Source organism: Onychostoma macrolepis, chromosome 03 (assembly GCF_012432095.1).
Source record: "Onychostoma macrolepis isolate SWU-2019 chromosome 03, ASM1243209v1, whole genome shotgun sequence".
Taxonomy (NCBI): domain Eukaryota; kingdom Metazoa; phylum Chordata; class Actinopteri; order Cypriniformes; family Cyprinidae; genus Onychostoma; species Onychostoma macrolepis.
This window is the reverse complement of record NC_081157.1, coordinates 39180195-39196669: the sequence shown is the minus strand read 5'-3', so window position 1 is coordinate 39196669 and position 16475 is coordinate 39180195. Positions and strand designations below refer to the sequence as shown.

General features: G+C 38.5%; 1 protein-coding gene across 3 annotated transcripts in view; it reads right to left on the bottom strand.

The window, feature by feature from the left end:
• Positions 1-215: 215 nt before the first annotated feature.
• Positions 216-16475, bottom strand: part of clec16a (C-type lectin domain containing 16A) — a 73804-nt gene continuing 57544 nt past the window's right edge. For all 3 annotated transcript variants that reach the window (XM_058768454.1, XM_058768455.1, XM_058768456.1), the window contains 5 exons: positions 15291-15442; positions 13481-13685; positions 12943-13080; positions 7032-7172; positions 216-2183 (listed from right to left, as the gene is read on the bottom strand). In XM_058768454.1, the coding sequence (XP_058624437.1) occupies positions 1747-2183; positions 7032-7172; positions 12943-13080; positions 13481-13685; positions 15291-15442 (1073 nt within the window). In that variant the 3' untranslated portion in view covers positions 216-1746. The remainder of the gene's footprint in view (positions 2184-7031; positions 7173-12942; positions 13081-13480; positions 13686-15290; positions 15443-16475) is intronic.

Here is a 16475-nt window from a genome sequence, read left to right as displayed (position 1 = left end):
AGACCCAAACACTAAGAAACCCACCTATTCTAGGAAACTATGACTATCAGGAATTAAATAGGCTTGTTGATATTTCACAAGAACAGGAAACTTGCAAATGTATTTTCACAGAATGACTACATATAAACAGTGTGAGAGAAAACATTTTATAACAGAACAATGTTTAATGCCGCTTCATTAAAAAAAAAAAAAAAACAACAACGGTAAGACGACCAAAATGTACATCAGAATAATTTATTGCATGACTTTGATAGCTCCAGTTGGTAAATTAATTATAACATTAGATCAAAACAAATCTTTACACTGTGTACAAACTATGATGCCCCCCTTCTCGACAATGAACTTAACTCAAAATACTGATATACGCAGAATTAATTGTATTGCTTTAAAGGTAATATTTTACAAACTCTGCCGATAAAGCTTAAGTAGGAGTGCTTTTCTTTGGAAAGAAAAGCGTCCAGTCACGGTTGCCACACATTTGCATCTGTGTCACACCGCAAGAGTGTGTGGATCCCTTCTATGTGCTGCAGTCTATAAACCGAAAATTAATTTTCCATTTCAGTCCATTAGTGATGGTAGTCCAACTACTTGAATCTGTAAGTGAAATAAACGAGTCTTGAATTACTGTTATTGCACACCAAAGTAAAACGAAACCACAAATACATCACACCCAGCTTTGATTACGTGTGTCCAGCACAAGCTCTTGATGACCTCTAGAATATTAAGTGTTAAAGAACATTAAAACGCACCTAAAAATACAGATAAGTTGCCTCAGCTTTAAAAAGGGAAGAGACCACTTAAGTGGTACTTAAAGCAGTAACTACATGAACGGAAACAGGTAAATTCATCCAGATTTCAAAGTGTTTTAGAAAGAAAAAAAAAGAAGAAAAAATGCACGTACGGCAGTGACAAACGCTTAGGAATGAAACTCTATGACATCAGGTTTGTTCACCTGATGAAATAACGTGACTGATATAAGCGAGTCAGCGGATTTGGTACAAAAAGGCTTGATGGTGCAAGAGTTCATGGGTTGAATGATCTTAAATGCTGCGCCGAATTAAAACGGGTTACTTCAAGCTCATATCGGTTCCTTACAATCTCCAAAGAATGACACAAAAGGGCTTTTTTTTCAAAACGATGAAGTGAAAACGAATGTTCAGCCAAAACTAAATATACCTTCAGAAAAGAGCACCGCTGGATAGACCCAGAAGTCTTTGTACATTCTTCAGTGTTAAGACTGGTAAAATCAAGCGGGCTTTCCCCACTAACCCACTCAGATACAGATTTATACAAACACGCCCTCTCCTCTCCATCTGCTCGGTATCATAAAACCATTCGTGCACACACTCCCAGTCGCAGTCGCACACAATCACAAAACAGTCACACATGCAGAGAAACAGCTGGATCAACTCGCACACAACACAGAAAAAAGACTGTGCTTTAAGCAGCACTCACTCGTGACAAACAATAATGTCATTGTTCTAAGAGTGCTGTTTTCCTCTGAAATGCATCATGGTCTTGATATAAGGAAAAGTACTGGTAACCGCTGTGTTGACACGGCCAGCAAATACACATGGATACAACTGAGGGCCTGAATCACTAAAGCTGAAAGCATGTGCCGACTAGCTTAAGTAGCTTGCGCAAAACCAGAATCGGTCATGCTCACATTGAGTAATCAACATTAACATGCGTTCTTGCTTTAGTAACCTGGCCCTAATTTTCTTGGTACATTTTAGTTTAGCTGTATCAGTCTATCGTGGTTTCCTCCTCCAGGTCTGGGTTGTCCTCTTGGTCGCCCATAGAGTCTGTCTCGAGCTGAGTCACAGGTTCCTCCCTCTGAATTTGCATCAAATCCTCAGTTTCTGCATTAAGCAACGGCCCAGACTCAGAAGATGGCTCATCTTCCTCTGGAATAATTGAAATATCCTCCCTGTCGTCTTGAGACTGTGCATCCCTCGCCCCCGTGTTGTAGTCTTCCTTTCGGCCGGCGACCGCCGTCTCTTCTCCGTCTGCACAGACGTCATCCTGGACGGAGGACTGGGTGCTGAAGGAGCGCAGGCGAGGCGGGTCGGCGGGGGGCAACAGGGTCAGGGAGTCCACGCTCAGCGTTTCGGCATCATTGTCAGACAGGAGGGAGATGGTGGGTTGCGGTGCAGGGGTGAGGCTAGGTGCCAGGGCGAGTCCTGAAACAGGGAGAGCAGGGTCAGTGAGTTCTGCACATGACTTATGGATAAGGGGGTGGGAATTACACATGCAGAAACATCTATTCATACTGAACATACAAACCAGACAAAGGGAGACTGCTGCACGCAGCTTTGTCACGTGTGTGTGCTTGTGACACATAAACGTGAGAGTTTATTAGTTTTGCGGAGGTTAGATGCTAGTGCTGGGCAGTTTAACCAAAAATCTGCATCACGTTTTTTTATGATTCTGGCGGTTTCACGATTTAGCATGTTTTTTTCCCTGACTGTGCCTTTACATGAATCAGACTGCATGAAACAGTTGCAGAACCACTGCATTTTAATCACAATCCAAACAAACATTCTACAGTATCTACCTTTTTCTTCAACACGGAAGTAAGCCTATGGGTGAGACTTCCGGTTCATTAGCCGCTATAAGGGAAGTAACGAGAAGAATAACAACGTGCAGTAAACGATAAAACTGTTTGCACTACAAACCAGTGTGTTCATAATTAAGATAATGCATTAAAATAATATGGTAATACACACCAATTTTCAATATCAAGCAGCAAAATGAGCTGTTTTGAACAGATAAGACAGGAAGCTAGACCCATAGAATTAACAAATGGCCAAGCCCGCTCTTACGGGAAGAAAAAGGTAGATAGTGTGAGCAGTTTTTAATGTAAATTAGATTGTATAATTTCTAAATTTAAAGTGCCCCAATTATGGGTTTTTGAAAATTACCTTTCATGCAGTGTGTAACACAGCTCTAAGTGAATGAAAACATCCTGCAAAATTTTTAATCTGAAAATATATTAGTGCTGTCATCCAAAATAAAAGTTTTTGTTCACATAAGATGTGTGTGTGTGCTGTGTATATTTATTATGTATATATAAATACAAACACATGCATGTATATATTCAAGAAAAATATATTATGTTTATATAATAAATATATTTATAAATAATATAAATTATATGAATCTAAATATATACATGTAAATATTTTAAAATATATACTGTATGTGTGTGCTTTTATATTTGCATAATAAATATACACAATACACACTCATATTATGTAAACAAATATATATATATAAGGTAAGATAATAGATAAGGTAATAATAAATTACAATGTGAGGTGTGTAGATAACTGAATTCATGCTACAAATTAAGAAATGCTTCTGGATTAAGCCTAGGAAGGAAGTGGGAGGGGCATCAGACAGTGAGTCAGAGAGGTGTAAATGGATGAATGTAAATGGAGGAACCAGTATGGCAGAGAGCCATGGAAGTGAAAGGATGAAGATAAAAAAGGGTGAAGCAGAAAAACAGGATACAGCGCTTTCTCATTTTGGGGTGGCATTAATTCACAGAGCCTTTGGATTTCATCAGCTAAGTCACGCTTGCTAATACCATGCACTTTTAGGGTGAGGTTTCACAGTTTCTACAATGATGTATATATTTATAAATACCCATCACTTCACTAGTCACTTCAGATAAATGCATTCCAAAGCTTAAATTTTGCTAATTTATTGCTCTTTATTTGCAACACTGACTCATACAGACATGAAATGAATAAATCAGCTATTTTTGTTAGGGTTAACTGATTTCAATCATTTCCTGAGCAGTTGCATTATATTATATTACCAAGTGCGTACACACACACACACACACACATACGTTTTTGTGAATTGCAGGATTTTTATACTGTACAAACTGTATGTGCTATTGCCCTACACCAACCCTACACCTAACGGGAAACTTTGTGCATTTTTACTTTCTCAAAAAAACTCACTCTGTATGATTTATAAGTCTTTTCAAAAATGGGGACATGGGGAAATGTCCTCATGAGTCACCTTCTCCTTGTAATACCTATGTCATACCCATATCATTATACAAATTTGTGTCCTCATGTGTCACAAAAATGAGCACACACACACACACACACACACACACACACACACACACAGCTTTAGTTTTTAGTAGCACAATGCAAGTCACTGGAAACTAGGGGGGGCCACTCTATATAGTCAATCTATGTAAAAACATCACACGGACATGCCTGTTACGTGTGCATGGAGCTCTAAACCCACTCTCCACCGTGCCTGTCATCCTCTGACAGAGAAAACACGCACCTTCGGCCTTCCCTGCCAGACCTGACTAGAGAACAGAGGGACAGATAAGAACGCATCCTACTGACAAATACATTTAGCATCTAATCTGAAGCAAACATGGAGCAAAACCTACAGCCAAAGGATATTATCAATTAGCTTAACATGCAAAGCACACTTTTATATCTACATAGAACAACAACAAAGCAGGATTCACTGAAGTGCACTGGCTTGTCTTGAGCACTGATGCTTATGCCAGTGATCTGGGTTCAAGTCTAGACTGCAAAATGTCTTGATCTTATTCCTCCTATTCCTCAACATATTTTACTTCTGTAATGGGACATAAAGCAAGGTGGGACAAGATGTTTGAGAGGCGGAGCATGTTTATTATTTTTACTTTTTCAGCATCACTGATTCAAGATTAATTTTTGTTAAAGTGTTATAAGCCATGAACCAAACCAACCATCTACGACGTGAGTTACAACATTAAAAACTTGAATTTGAAGCAAAGAGCTACAAGCCCATGAAGCACTGTGAATGACAATCTAATTAAAAACTATGTAGAAATATAAGTGAGACTCTCTGATAGATGGAATTTTATTTGCATAATAATGGGTAATGTCGTTTTTAACCACAAATTCAACTGTTAAACAGTTATTTTAAAAATAAGTTGAAAATGCAAACAGGTAGCTTCAACAAAAGCATGTACCATCAATTAACAACTAGGTCTGTCTTTAAAGGCTTTTACTACTGGAACCCTACTGTTGCACTTTATAAGATTAGTAATGTGCTTTAAGAAGATAAAAAGGGTCAGATGGATTTCCTGTTGACTTTAACACTATGCAGGTTGAATACCACTATGCAGTACATGTCTGTTATGACAGAGACCGAGGGAGAAATGGATGTCTCACCACAAATCCACACCTTCAAAACAATACGTCATCTGCTACTACCGCTGCTTTTTCTAAGAACTCCTCCACAAAGATGTGCTGCCCCACAATGCATTAACTAACAATGAATGTGGTCAGCTCACACTGCTGCACTCGGGTGTTTGTGACAGTGTCCTTATTCAAACAACTTGAGTGACTTCAGAAGACTCCAAAAAAAATTATTATAATAAAAACAATTATCAAATGAAATGGACAGTTTCACCTCAGACAACCCCAAAAGGTCACTGTACTTCAAAATAGATCATCATAGTGATTCAGAGAATAGAAGGAACTGAGATACATAATGAAAGAAATGAAAAAAGTCCATGACAGTATTAGTTAAACACCCCCGCCACAAAACAGAAATCTGTAGGAGACTTCAGAGGCCACAAGACTCCACTGCACTATTCAGAGAATCAGCCACCAGATTGGCTCCTGGGTTCGTGTGGTGCGAATACCTGAGTTTTCAGGTTCTTCCAAAACCACATCTGACCACCAGCGATCTGCTGACAGATGCAGTGTAGGAGGCAGAGAAAGAAAGAGCAGCAAGATGCTATACAGGCCTTTAGAAGTGAAGTCCCTCAGAGACTTGTTCAACCCAGCATCAATTCTTAAGAGGCCCTTTGGAGGAACATTTAGCTGGTAGTCATAAAATAGTCTTCCATTTAAACAAGTACTTGACCAAAGCTTACCAGGGAATTCGTGTCTTGCTAATTTTGATAAAACTGACTGCCTGACAAGTGCTCAAAAGGATGACGTCAACATGAAATCACACATTCAATGACGTTTACATGCACTTGAAGATTAAAAAAAGAACTAGAGAGTATGAGCTGTGAGGCTTTAAGCTTATAATAAAAGAAACACAACAAGAATGATAACTATATTAGTGTCCACACCAACAGACGATAACATTATGTTAAGTAAACACCACAGTAACGTTATCTGCTGCTTTAAATGCGAGTAAACTCTGACTAGCTGCCATTTTTTTAATTGTTCATCAGCTGGAAAAAAGCGTTCTGAAAGTAATTCAAACGATATTGTTTCTCTGTATCATTACGGTTATAGCTGTGGAGTCGACTGCCCTATTCTCTAGAATTAGAAGGATTGTTAAAATGTTATATTTATAGTTATTGCAATAGTTAACATCCCTGGTGTGTATGGGTCTTTAATCTACATATAATCATGTACTATTGCTTTAACGCTGCAGCAGCAGTTCATAATCTGCATTTATATGGCTGCGACAATACAATTGACACTGTAAAAGTGGGACTGTGATATCGGCAGGATCCAAAATGAACACTTGCCAAGCGCTAAATGAAAGTCCTTCCAGATAAAAGCATATGCCAAACGTATAAATGTAAGTCACAATGCAATTATTCATAAAATGTCTGATCTGATTCCAGATCTATGGAAATGCATATAAAAACAGATAGAAAAATACAAGGAACAAAATCACTCTTTGGCAACTGACAGACACACAATGATGCAAGAGACAATGACCTGCACTGTTTGCTGCAAATATACAAAGGAAAATGACAAGAAATGTTTTTCATGAGAAAAACTATTTTCATTGAAGAAAATGAGTAAAACATCTATTTGTCATTGACAAGTGTGGCAAACAAATTAATCTTGGACCCTGGATATCACATAGTCTGATTTACTGTGAGAGAAACAAAAGGATAACGCAATCTGCTTCTTTGCAAAGAGGGTGTAGCAGCGCGTATGAAGGCTTTTGGTGTTTCAGTTGGTAGTAAAATAGGGTGGTTAAGCTAAAGTAGAGAAGGGAGTTGCATATGTGAGTGTGTTTGTTACCTGTTTGACTCTGTATGACGGTGTGTGTGGATGTGCTGCTAGCTGTGACAGAGTCAGCAGGGCCGGTGGAGCCACTAGAAGGGAGTGAGGTGGAGGAGGCTGATGAGGGGTTGTGCTGAGCAATGTGAGCAACTGCAAAACCTGGAAAGCAAACACACGGCACACGCAAATCACTTAGACACTGATAGACCTGGTATCACTGAATGTCCTGGCATACAGTGGGGAAAAAAATTATTTGATCCCCTGCTAATTTTGTATGTTTGCCCACTGACAAAGAAATTATCAGTCTATAATTTTAATGGTAGGTTTATTTGATCAGTGAGAGACAGAATAACAACAATAAAATCAGAAATATGCATTTCAAAAAAGTTATAAATTGATTTGAATTTTACTGAGTCAAATAAGTATTTGATCCCCTATCAATCAGCAAGATTTTTCTTTTATACAGGTAAGGATCTGAGATTAGGAGCAGTCTCTTAAAGGGCCTAATTAGGGCCCAAGCCACTAAGGCGCAGGGCCCTCTTGTTCTTCTAAGGATTTAATTTTTTTTTTTCAAAATCCGGGGGTTTTTGGGGGGCTTAATATGCTCAAAAACTCTTGAAAATTGGCAAACACGTTGGAATCCGCGCCCATTAGGACGCCGCAGAGGCTGGGACCCAGGCGTGGCATAGGGGCTCTACGGCGCCCCCTGGAACACAGTCAGAAAACTTGATGTATATCTCACACATACTTTCACGTATTCATATGAAACTCAGTACAAGTATAAATCTCATTGAGCCGAACAATTTTTGCGCCGCCCAACAGGAAGTCAGCTAATTAGGGCTGTTTAAAAAGTGCATGCTCTGGAATTTGATATACTCCTGAGAATTTCCAAACAATTGCTACCAAACTTGGTGAACATGATCTCAAGACATTGGGGATGCTAAATTGCGAAGAGATTTTTGATATCTCGAACGGTTTGCCCGTGGCGTGGCGATGAATTTATGGCAAGAAATGAGAGACAGGAAGTGTCTAATAACATCCACATGCATTGTCTGACTTTGATCATACTTCAGGGGTTTGTTTGTTGTATTATGCCGATCGCATAAATGTGACTATTAGGAGTCAAAGTTATAGTGCCACCAACTGGCAGCAGGAAGTGTGTCATTTTCAAAATGCTTTGAATGGAGAATTATACAATACACACCAAACTTTGTCTACATGATGCCAAAACATTGAGGAACTTAAATTGCGAATGGATTTTGGATATCTTCAACGGTGTTGCCGTGGCGATTTATTAAAGTAACAGTCTTTCACAGTCTTGATGGTTTGGAATAACCCTTTAATTGCTGTATCCCTTAAAACCAGACTGCCAGAGGGTTACTGTAAATGCATGTGCCCGCTGTGCCCCTTTTTCTTGATGCCACCGGGGTGGCGGTTGCACTGACGGCTTGGGCCCGCCATCGCTGCTTGCAGCTATATTCTCAGCTTGTTACCTGTATAAACGATAACCTGTGCACAGAAGCAATCAATCAATCATATTCCAAGCTCTCCACCATGGACAAGACCAAAGAGCTGTCCAAGGATGGAATGGGCTACAAGACCATCTCCAAGCAGCTTGGTGAGAAGGTGACAACAGTTGGTGCGATTATTCGCAAATGGAAGAAACATAAAATAGCTGTCAATCTCCCTCGGTCTGGGGCTCCATGCAAGATCTCACCTTGTGGAGTTTCAATGATCATGAGAACGGTGAGGAATCAGCCCAGAACTACACGGGAGGATCTTGTCAAAGATCTCAAGGCAGATGGGACCATAGTCACCAAGAAAACAATTGGTAACACACTACGCCGTGAAGGACTGAAATCCAGCAGTGCCCGCAAGGTCCCCCTACTCCGGAAAGCACATGTACAGGCCCGTCTGAAGTTTGCCAATGATTCAGAGGAGAACTGGGTAAAAGTGTTGTGGTCAGATGAGAACAAAATCCAGCTCAACTCGCCGTGTTTGGAGGAGGAGGAATGCTGCCTATGATCCCAAGAACACCATCCCCACCGTCAAACATGGAGGTGGAAACATTATGCTTTGGGGATGTTTTTCTGCTAAGGGGACAGGACAACTGCACCGCATCAAAGGGACGATGGACGGGGCCATGTACTGTCAGGGCCAGGGCATTGAAAATGGGTCGTGAATGGGTATTCCACCATGACAATGACCCAAACACACGGCCAAGGCAACAAAGGAGTGGCTCAAGAAGAAACACATTAAGGTCCTGGAGTGGCCTAGCCAGTCTCCAGACCTTAATCCCATAGAAAATCTGTGGAGGGGGCTGAAGGTGAGAGTTGCCAAACGTCAGCCTCGAAACCTTAATGACTTGGAGAGGATCTGCAAAGAGGAGTGGGACAAAATCCCTCCTGAGATGTGTGCAAACCTGGTGGCCAACTACAAAAAATGTCTGACCTCTGCGATTGCCAACAAGGGTTTTGCCACCAAGTACTAAGTCATGTTTTGCGAAGGGGTCAAATATTTATTTGACTCATTAAAATGCAAATCAATTTATAACTTTTTTTGAAATGCGTTTTTCTGGATTTTATTTTGTTATTCTGTCTCTCACTGTTCAAATAAACCTACCATTAAAATTACAGACTGGTCATTTCTTTGTCAGTGGACAAACGCACAAAATCAGCAGGGGATCAAATAATCTTTTTCCCCACAGTACTTTCGGTACCAAACTTAATTACTAACAAAAACAAGCTAGAACTGCGGCTTAAAGTGAAGATTTGAGTCTGGACATTATTCCTCTCTAATAAATAATGACCTGTCTCCATCCAATTAGAAAATAATAAAAATAAAGAGGTCCCATATACACTCACAAATACATACCCTTACCTGCCGATTATTGAAACACTAATTCATCTCATTCCTACATTTTGGTACAAATAATCTTAATTATCCAAATGACTTTAATGTGATCCAATGGCAGGCAATGAACAGACTTGGCATCAAACCAAGAGTTCTGGGAACCACAATCTCTTTTACCTGAACCAACACCACGTCATCAAAAGGGACTGAGAGACAGCTATTAGTCATCCATTTCCCTATACAGAGAACTCACTTTTGCGAAATTAAAAACCACCGCAATCCTACCCAAATCTGAAAGTCTTGATACATTTTGTAAATATTGAGAGATTTGGCAGAATTTTTTTTTTTGTGATGAGGGGGCTTGTTAGATTTTGCTGTATTTGGCTGAGCAGTGGTTTAGGTGGTTTGATATACATATATGTACACACACACACACACATACATACACATATATACATATATATATATATATATATATATATATATATATATACACACACACACAAAGTCATGGCCAAAAATATCAGCACCCTTGGTAAATATGACCAATGGAGGCTGTGAAAATTAATCTGCATTGTTAATCCTTTTGATCTTTTATTTAAAAAATTCACAAAAATCTAACCTTTCATTGGATAATAAGAATTTAAAATGTGGGGAAATATCATTATGAAATAAATGTTTTTCTCAAATGCACGTTGGACAATTATTGGCACCCCTAGAAATTCTTATGAGTAAAATATCTCTGAAGTATATTCCTATTCATATTCACAATTTTGAGCACTCCAGGGTGATAATGAACATGAAATTATCCAGCCATGGCTTCCTGTTTCACAGAAATATAAATAGGAGGGAAAACAAAGCCCAAATTCCCTTAGAATATATTTCTGATGTGCAGCAAAAGATAATTGAGATTCACAAATTAGTGAAGTGGCTTTAAGAAAAGAGCTAGAGCAGTGAAAATTCCCATTTCCACCATCAGGGCAATAATTAAGAATTTCCAATCAACATAAAATGTTACGAAACTGTCTGGAAGAGGACGTTTGTCTATATCATCCTAATGTACGGTGAGAAGAGTTTGAGTGGCCAAAGACTCTCCAAAGACCACAGCTGGAGAATTGCAGAAAAAGTAAGGGTCACAAAACCTTAAAGAAAATAAAATAGTCAAACAGCACCTTCATCACCACATGTTGTTTGGGAGGGTTTCAAGAAAAATTCTCCTAGCTCATCCAAAAACAAACTCCAGCGTATTCAGTTATCAGACACGACTGGAACTTCAAATGGGACTGGCTTCTATGGTCAGATGAAACTAAAAAATGAACTTTTTAGCAGCAAACACTCAAGATGGTTTTGGTGAACACAGGGATATAAAGTACCCCATGTGTACAATGAAATATACTGCTGTATTTTTGATGTTGTGGGCCTATATTTCTGCTGGAGGTCTTGGACATCTTGTTTAGACACATGGCATCATGGATTCTATCAAATACCAACAGATAAAAAAATCAAGAAGTGACTGACTCTATTAGAAATCTTATAATGGGCCATGTTTGGATCTTCCAACCGTACAATAATCCAAACACAAACCTCAAAAACAACACAAAAATGGGTCACTGAGCACAAAACCAAGCTTCTGCTGGCCATTCCAGTCCTCTGACCTGAACCCTGTAGAAAATGAGTGGTGAACTGAAGAGAAGAAGCACCAACATGGAGCTGGGAATCTAAAGGGTCTGGAGTGATTCTGGATGAAGGAATGGTCTCTGATCTCTTGTCAGGTGGTCTCTAACCTCATCAGGCATTATAGGAGAACATTTCATTCATTCATTCATTCATTCATTCATTCATTCATTCATTCATTCATTCATTCATTCATTTACAGCTGTTAAACTGGCAAATGGAGGTTTCAAAAAGTATTGAATAAAAGGGTGCCGGTTAATTGTGGCTAATGTGTATTAGAGAAAAACATTTCCCCCCATTTTAAATTCTTATTATCCAATGAAAGGTTACATTTTTGTGATTTTTTTAAATAAAAGATCAAAAGGATTAACAATGTAGATTAATTTTCACAGCCTTCTTTGATCATATTTACCATATATTTTACCATATATTACCAATATTTTTGGCCATGACTGTATACAGTCATCACTTAAATGCACATTAAACCACGTTACTTTGTAAATGATCCACTGGTCTGGAACCAAAAGTCTAAATAAGGGTTGTATACCATGACTGCTCAGAATGAGCAGAATGCACAGCTGGTAGAGAGGAAGCATTACCTAGAAACCTTTTTCAGACAAAACAGAACTGTAACTTAGAAGAGCACTAGAGAAATTCTGGGGAAAACAAAATTAGGATGTGCAATAGTTGAGTATTAGTCTAATTTCTGTGCTTCTCTCCACAGAGAGTGAGTGCATGAGCAAGTCCCTTTCAGAAATAAAAAAAATGCAAAAGAGGTAAATGTTTCACAACATATTAAATATATCTTATACTGCAACAGAAACAGGAACCTCTAATGTTGTGAGCACTTTTCTATAAAATAGAAATCTTACATTAAGACTGTGCCACAGAACTCATCTACCACCAAATCATCCATAAGAATGTATGCAGCAGCTTGCTCAAAAAACGGCAACTGAAGACAGACTAGACATTCATTTTTGTTCTCAATTTTGATTAATAAAAGTGTGAAATTATAAACTAAACCACTGTTAAAAAGTTAGGGTTTAATATATTTTAAAATGCAATTTATTCCTGTGATGCAAATCTGATTTTCATCAGCCATTACTCTAGTCTTCAGTGTCACATGATCCTTCAGAAATCATTAATAATATTCTGATAATTTTTATGGAAAACGCAACAATTTTTTTCCACAATTTTCTGATGAACAGACAGTTCAAAAGAACAGAATTTATTTGACCGAAATCTTTTTGTAACAATTAAATTTTTACTATAATTTAATGCTATTTTTAATTAATTTAATGCAACCTTGAAAAGCTTAAAATTAAAAAAGCAAGAAGCATTTAAAAAAACACCTGGCTCCTTAACCTTCTGTGATTTTCTCCTCAATCGTTCACACATTTACCTGGAACTTTATCTACAGAGGCGAAGGCTGGGCCGCGTCTAGACTGGTCATAGAAGCGAAAAGGCAGAGATGAAGCAACAGATGGTTGGCTGAAGCCCAGCACCTCTGTGGAAGGCTGAACAGGAAGGTCCAATAGAGCTGCAAGATGAGTATTTATGAAAAGAAGGGAAAAAGATAACATGAGCAAAAAAAAAAAAAAAACCGTGACAGAAATATGAATTCATTTTTCTAGCTACACATTAAAACTAAACCGTAAAGGGATAAAAATCCAAGCTAAAGGGAAATTCCATGTCTCTGGGAATCAGTACAATTAAACTTATTGCACTTGGCATCCATTAATTCAGAATGTTATTCTGGGCAGTTAAAGTATAACTAAAGTCCAACTCAAATGACCCCATTCAACCCCCCCATGTTGCACAATAGCTGGAAGGTTTGAGAAAGTATAATTTATAAACACAAGAAACAAGCTGCTGTAAAAACACAGTTTATGGCTTTGGCTTCAAGGCAATTTACAACTGGTAAGCCGCCAAGACCTGACCTGCTATCCGCTGCATTTTCATGCGTCTGGCCTGGATGCGGCCCTTGGCTAGTCGCTGTTTGGCGATGATGCAGCGAATATGGTCTGCAAAAATGAAATTAGCCTGCAGGATGGGCACAGGCTTGGCATGAGGGTTAGACGTGGGCTTGTGTATGATGATGTTCAGAGCCCTGCTGTCATCTTCTACACCTGAAACCTGCATGTCCTGTGAACATAAGCATTAGATTAAAATCTGGAAATTTGAATGCTGGTTTTTCAGACAACAATTTTTTGAAAATAATTAGTTTATTCATTTTTTGGTCTGTTTGTTTTCAGAATTAATTTTTTAAGAATTAATTTTGTATTATTATTATTATTTTTTTGGGGGGGGGCTTTGCTATAACACTTCCAGTGCCTTTGGGGAGATGTCTTCTGAAAAATCAATCCCCATAATAATAATAATAATAATAATTACTCCTGTTATCAAATAGCTGCACCTAATGACTTAATTGCTGTGCTGACAAGAAGCTGAAAGGAATCACTTAAGAACAAGTTTAGCTAAAGAGAATGATTTGTAAAATGCCTAACTATGATTAATTTTGTGTAATATGTAACCAAACACATTTCCATGTGGTAATTTAAATACACTATTAGGTTTTGCTCATGAATCGTAAGTTGCCAGGATGCTCACAGAGGGTTTCGAAGCAACACATTACCAAACAATGTTACCTCTAAGCTGCGCGCGTACGCAGGCGTGAAGAAGAAATAATATGCCACAAACAGGACACACGCAAAAATGAGTTTGGAACGACATTTGATTGAAATTCTAGTAAACGCGAAATAATTGCAATGCTCGGGCAAACTGCTATAGAGTTGGTGTCACTCTAGAGTTAGAACCGGTGATTGCGGTGTACAGATCTCATAGAAAGAGAATGATGTGCGCCAAATGAGTCGCTGTAGAAATAGAAAACTTAGCCTGCTGGGGACGAAACAGCTCAACACGAGAGCCAAGACAGGTGTAGTAGTGTGCAAACTCTACTACATAGGGATGTTTAGATAACTGTAAAAGAATTCCCATGTTGACTTTTTTTTTTTAAATGTTTATTGAAAATATATATTTTTAATATTATATTATAAGCCTAATGCATAATTGACCTCAGGGAATTCATGTGCAACAACGGCTTCATTTTTTTCATATCAGCTATATTATATTATAATAAAGAAGTGAACTGTTCTGCGTGAGATTTTTTTAAATGATTTTTTAATAGACTTTCTTGGCAACAAAGCACTGTAAAAATGTTTTCTCAGGTAACCTAAAATGTGCATCATTTTGTTATATCAAGGATCAAATCAAATATACTGTAAAGAGCACATTAAAGTTAAAAGTTACACACTTTTTTCTGTGCACTGTACAGGTCTGGTAAAAAGAATGTTTTGCTCCGCAAGAAAAAAAATTAGAGGGAACATAGTTACCAAATATTTACAGTATGCATTAAACCTTAATTTTGCGTTGTGTAACATAATTGGATGAAAAGTAAAAAAAAATTAAAAAATGCAGCAACTTGCATACAAGTCACACATCATATCCATATTTACACAAGTTTATTCATTTGTTTGCACTGCAAAGCAAGGTACAGGATTTAACTGATCTCTTTTTTTAAACTGAGACACTTTGTTAGAAACAATATTAACGCAAAACTGCAACACCCAAAAACAACCAAAACCAGATTTTCAGCTGAAGATCACAGTCCTGACAAGAATGTGGCCAAAAGGTACTTTTTTTTTTGTTTGAGTGTCATGTTTGCAGTGTAGGAGTGGGAATGAAGCAGACCTGTAAAAGGCCAGCAAACTTGACAACACCCCAGCCGAGACGTTTTGAATCCGGTTCCACAAGACTCATCTGGTACACATCCACAGCCAGGAAGCGCTGAGCTTGAACCCCGTCTTTACTCACCACCATGCAAGCAATAAGATCACTGTTATCTACAAGGGAAGAATAAGTAGAATCAGTGATTATCAGTTAATTCCAAGGGTCCTTCAACAAACTTACATAAATCAGTAAAAAACAAGCCATAAAGGTCAAAGTTCAGACTGTGGATGGGAACACTGTGTAACAACTTCATGCATTCAAAACAAACCCAATGAAAAATTTGTACAAATATGCAAGTCCAGATCTGCCCATTGCATTAGCAGCCTCTAATAACATGCGTTAGGAAATTAAGCAAAAATAATTTCAATTCAACCACCTAATCTATTTCCAAAGAAACAGTAGGCCTTGCACAACTAAATATAGCCATGCACTTCCTATTATAAAGTGTTGAGAAAATGTCAGTGCAGCGTGAATTCAATCACATTAAAGACTCAGTAACTGAGTAAGTGTTAAACTAGCATGAAATCAGATTGTACTCAGACATGCGGGAGTTTTCAAAAACACTCCAGTGAGTCATGAGCTACACAGTGCATCGCAGCTACTCCGTGGTGGGTGGAGAGGGGGGTGGGGGAAGAAGGGGAGGGGTAAATAAGAGAGGTAGGTCATGAACGTTTGAAGTTGGTTTCAGGTAGACCTACTAAACTAATAACTGAAACAGCATCGTCACAACTGAGTGTACTATGACTTTGTACCAGTTTCTCTCTGAACTTCCAAAGAAGTCACACTGATGGGTTGAGGAATTAATTCAGAACTGAAAGAGTAAGCGCTGCTCTTCCTTTTAACTCGCAACCAACAGTGATGACAGAGAATTGTGTTGCCTCTGGGGAAAATGATCTGCTCTTATACCATAGAATACACACTGTCTGACTAGTTAACAGCTGAGGCACAGTAGTTCTCCATTTTTAAAGCCACAAATACCATGATGCACACCAGCTCTGTGGAATCTCGTATCCTAAGGGCAATCAGGATACACTTCAGGGTGGTAGCATGTGGTTATGCTGGTTGATTCATGATGAAGTTGTACTCAAAAAAAGGAAACAGAACAAAGAGCCTTCACTTCAGTGTCTATAAATGGCAATGGGTTTA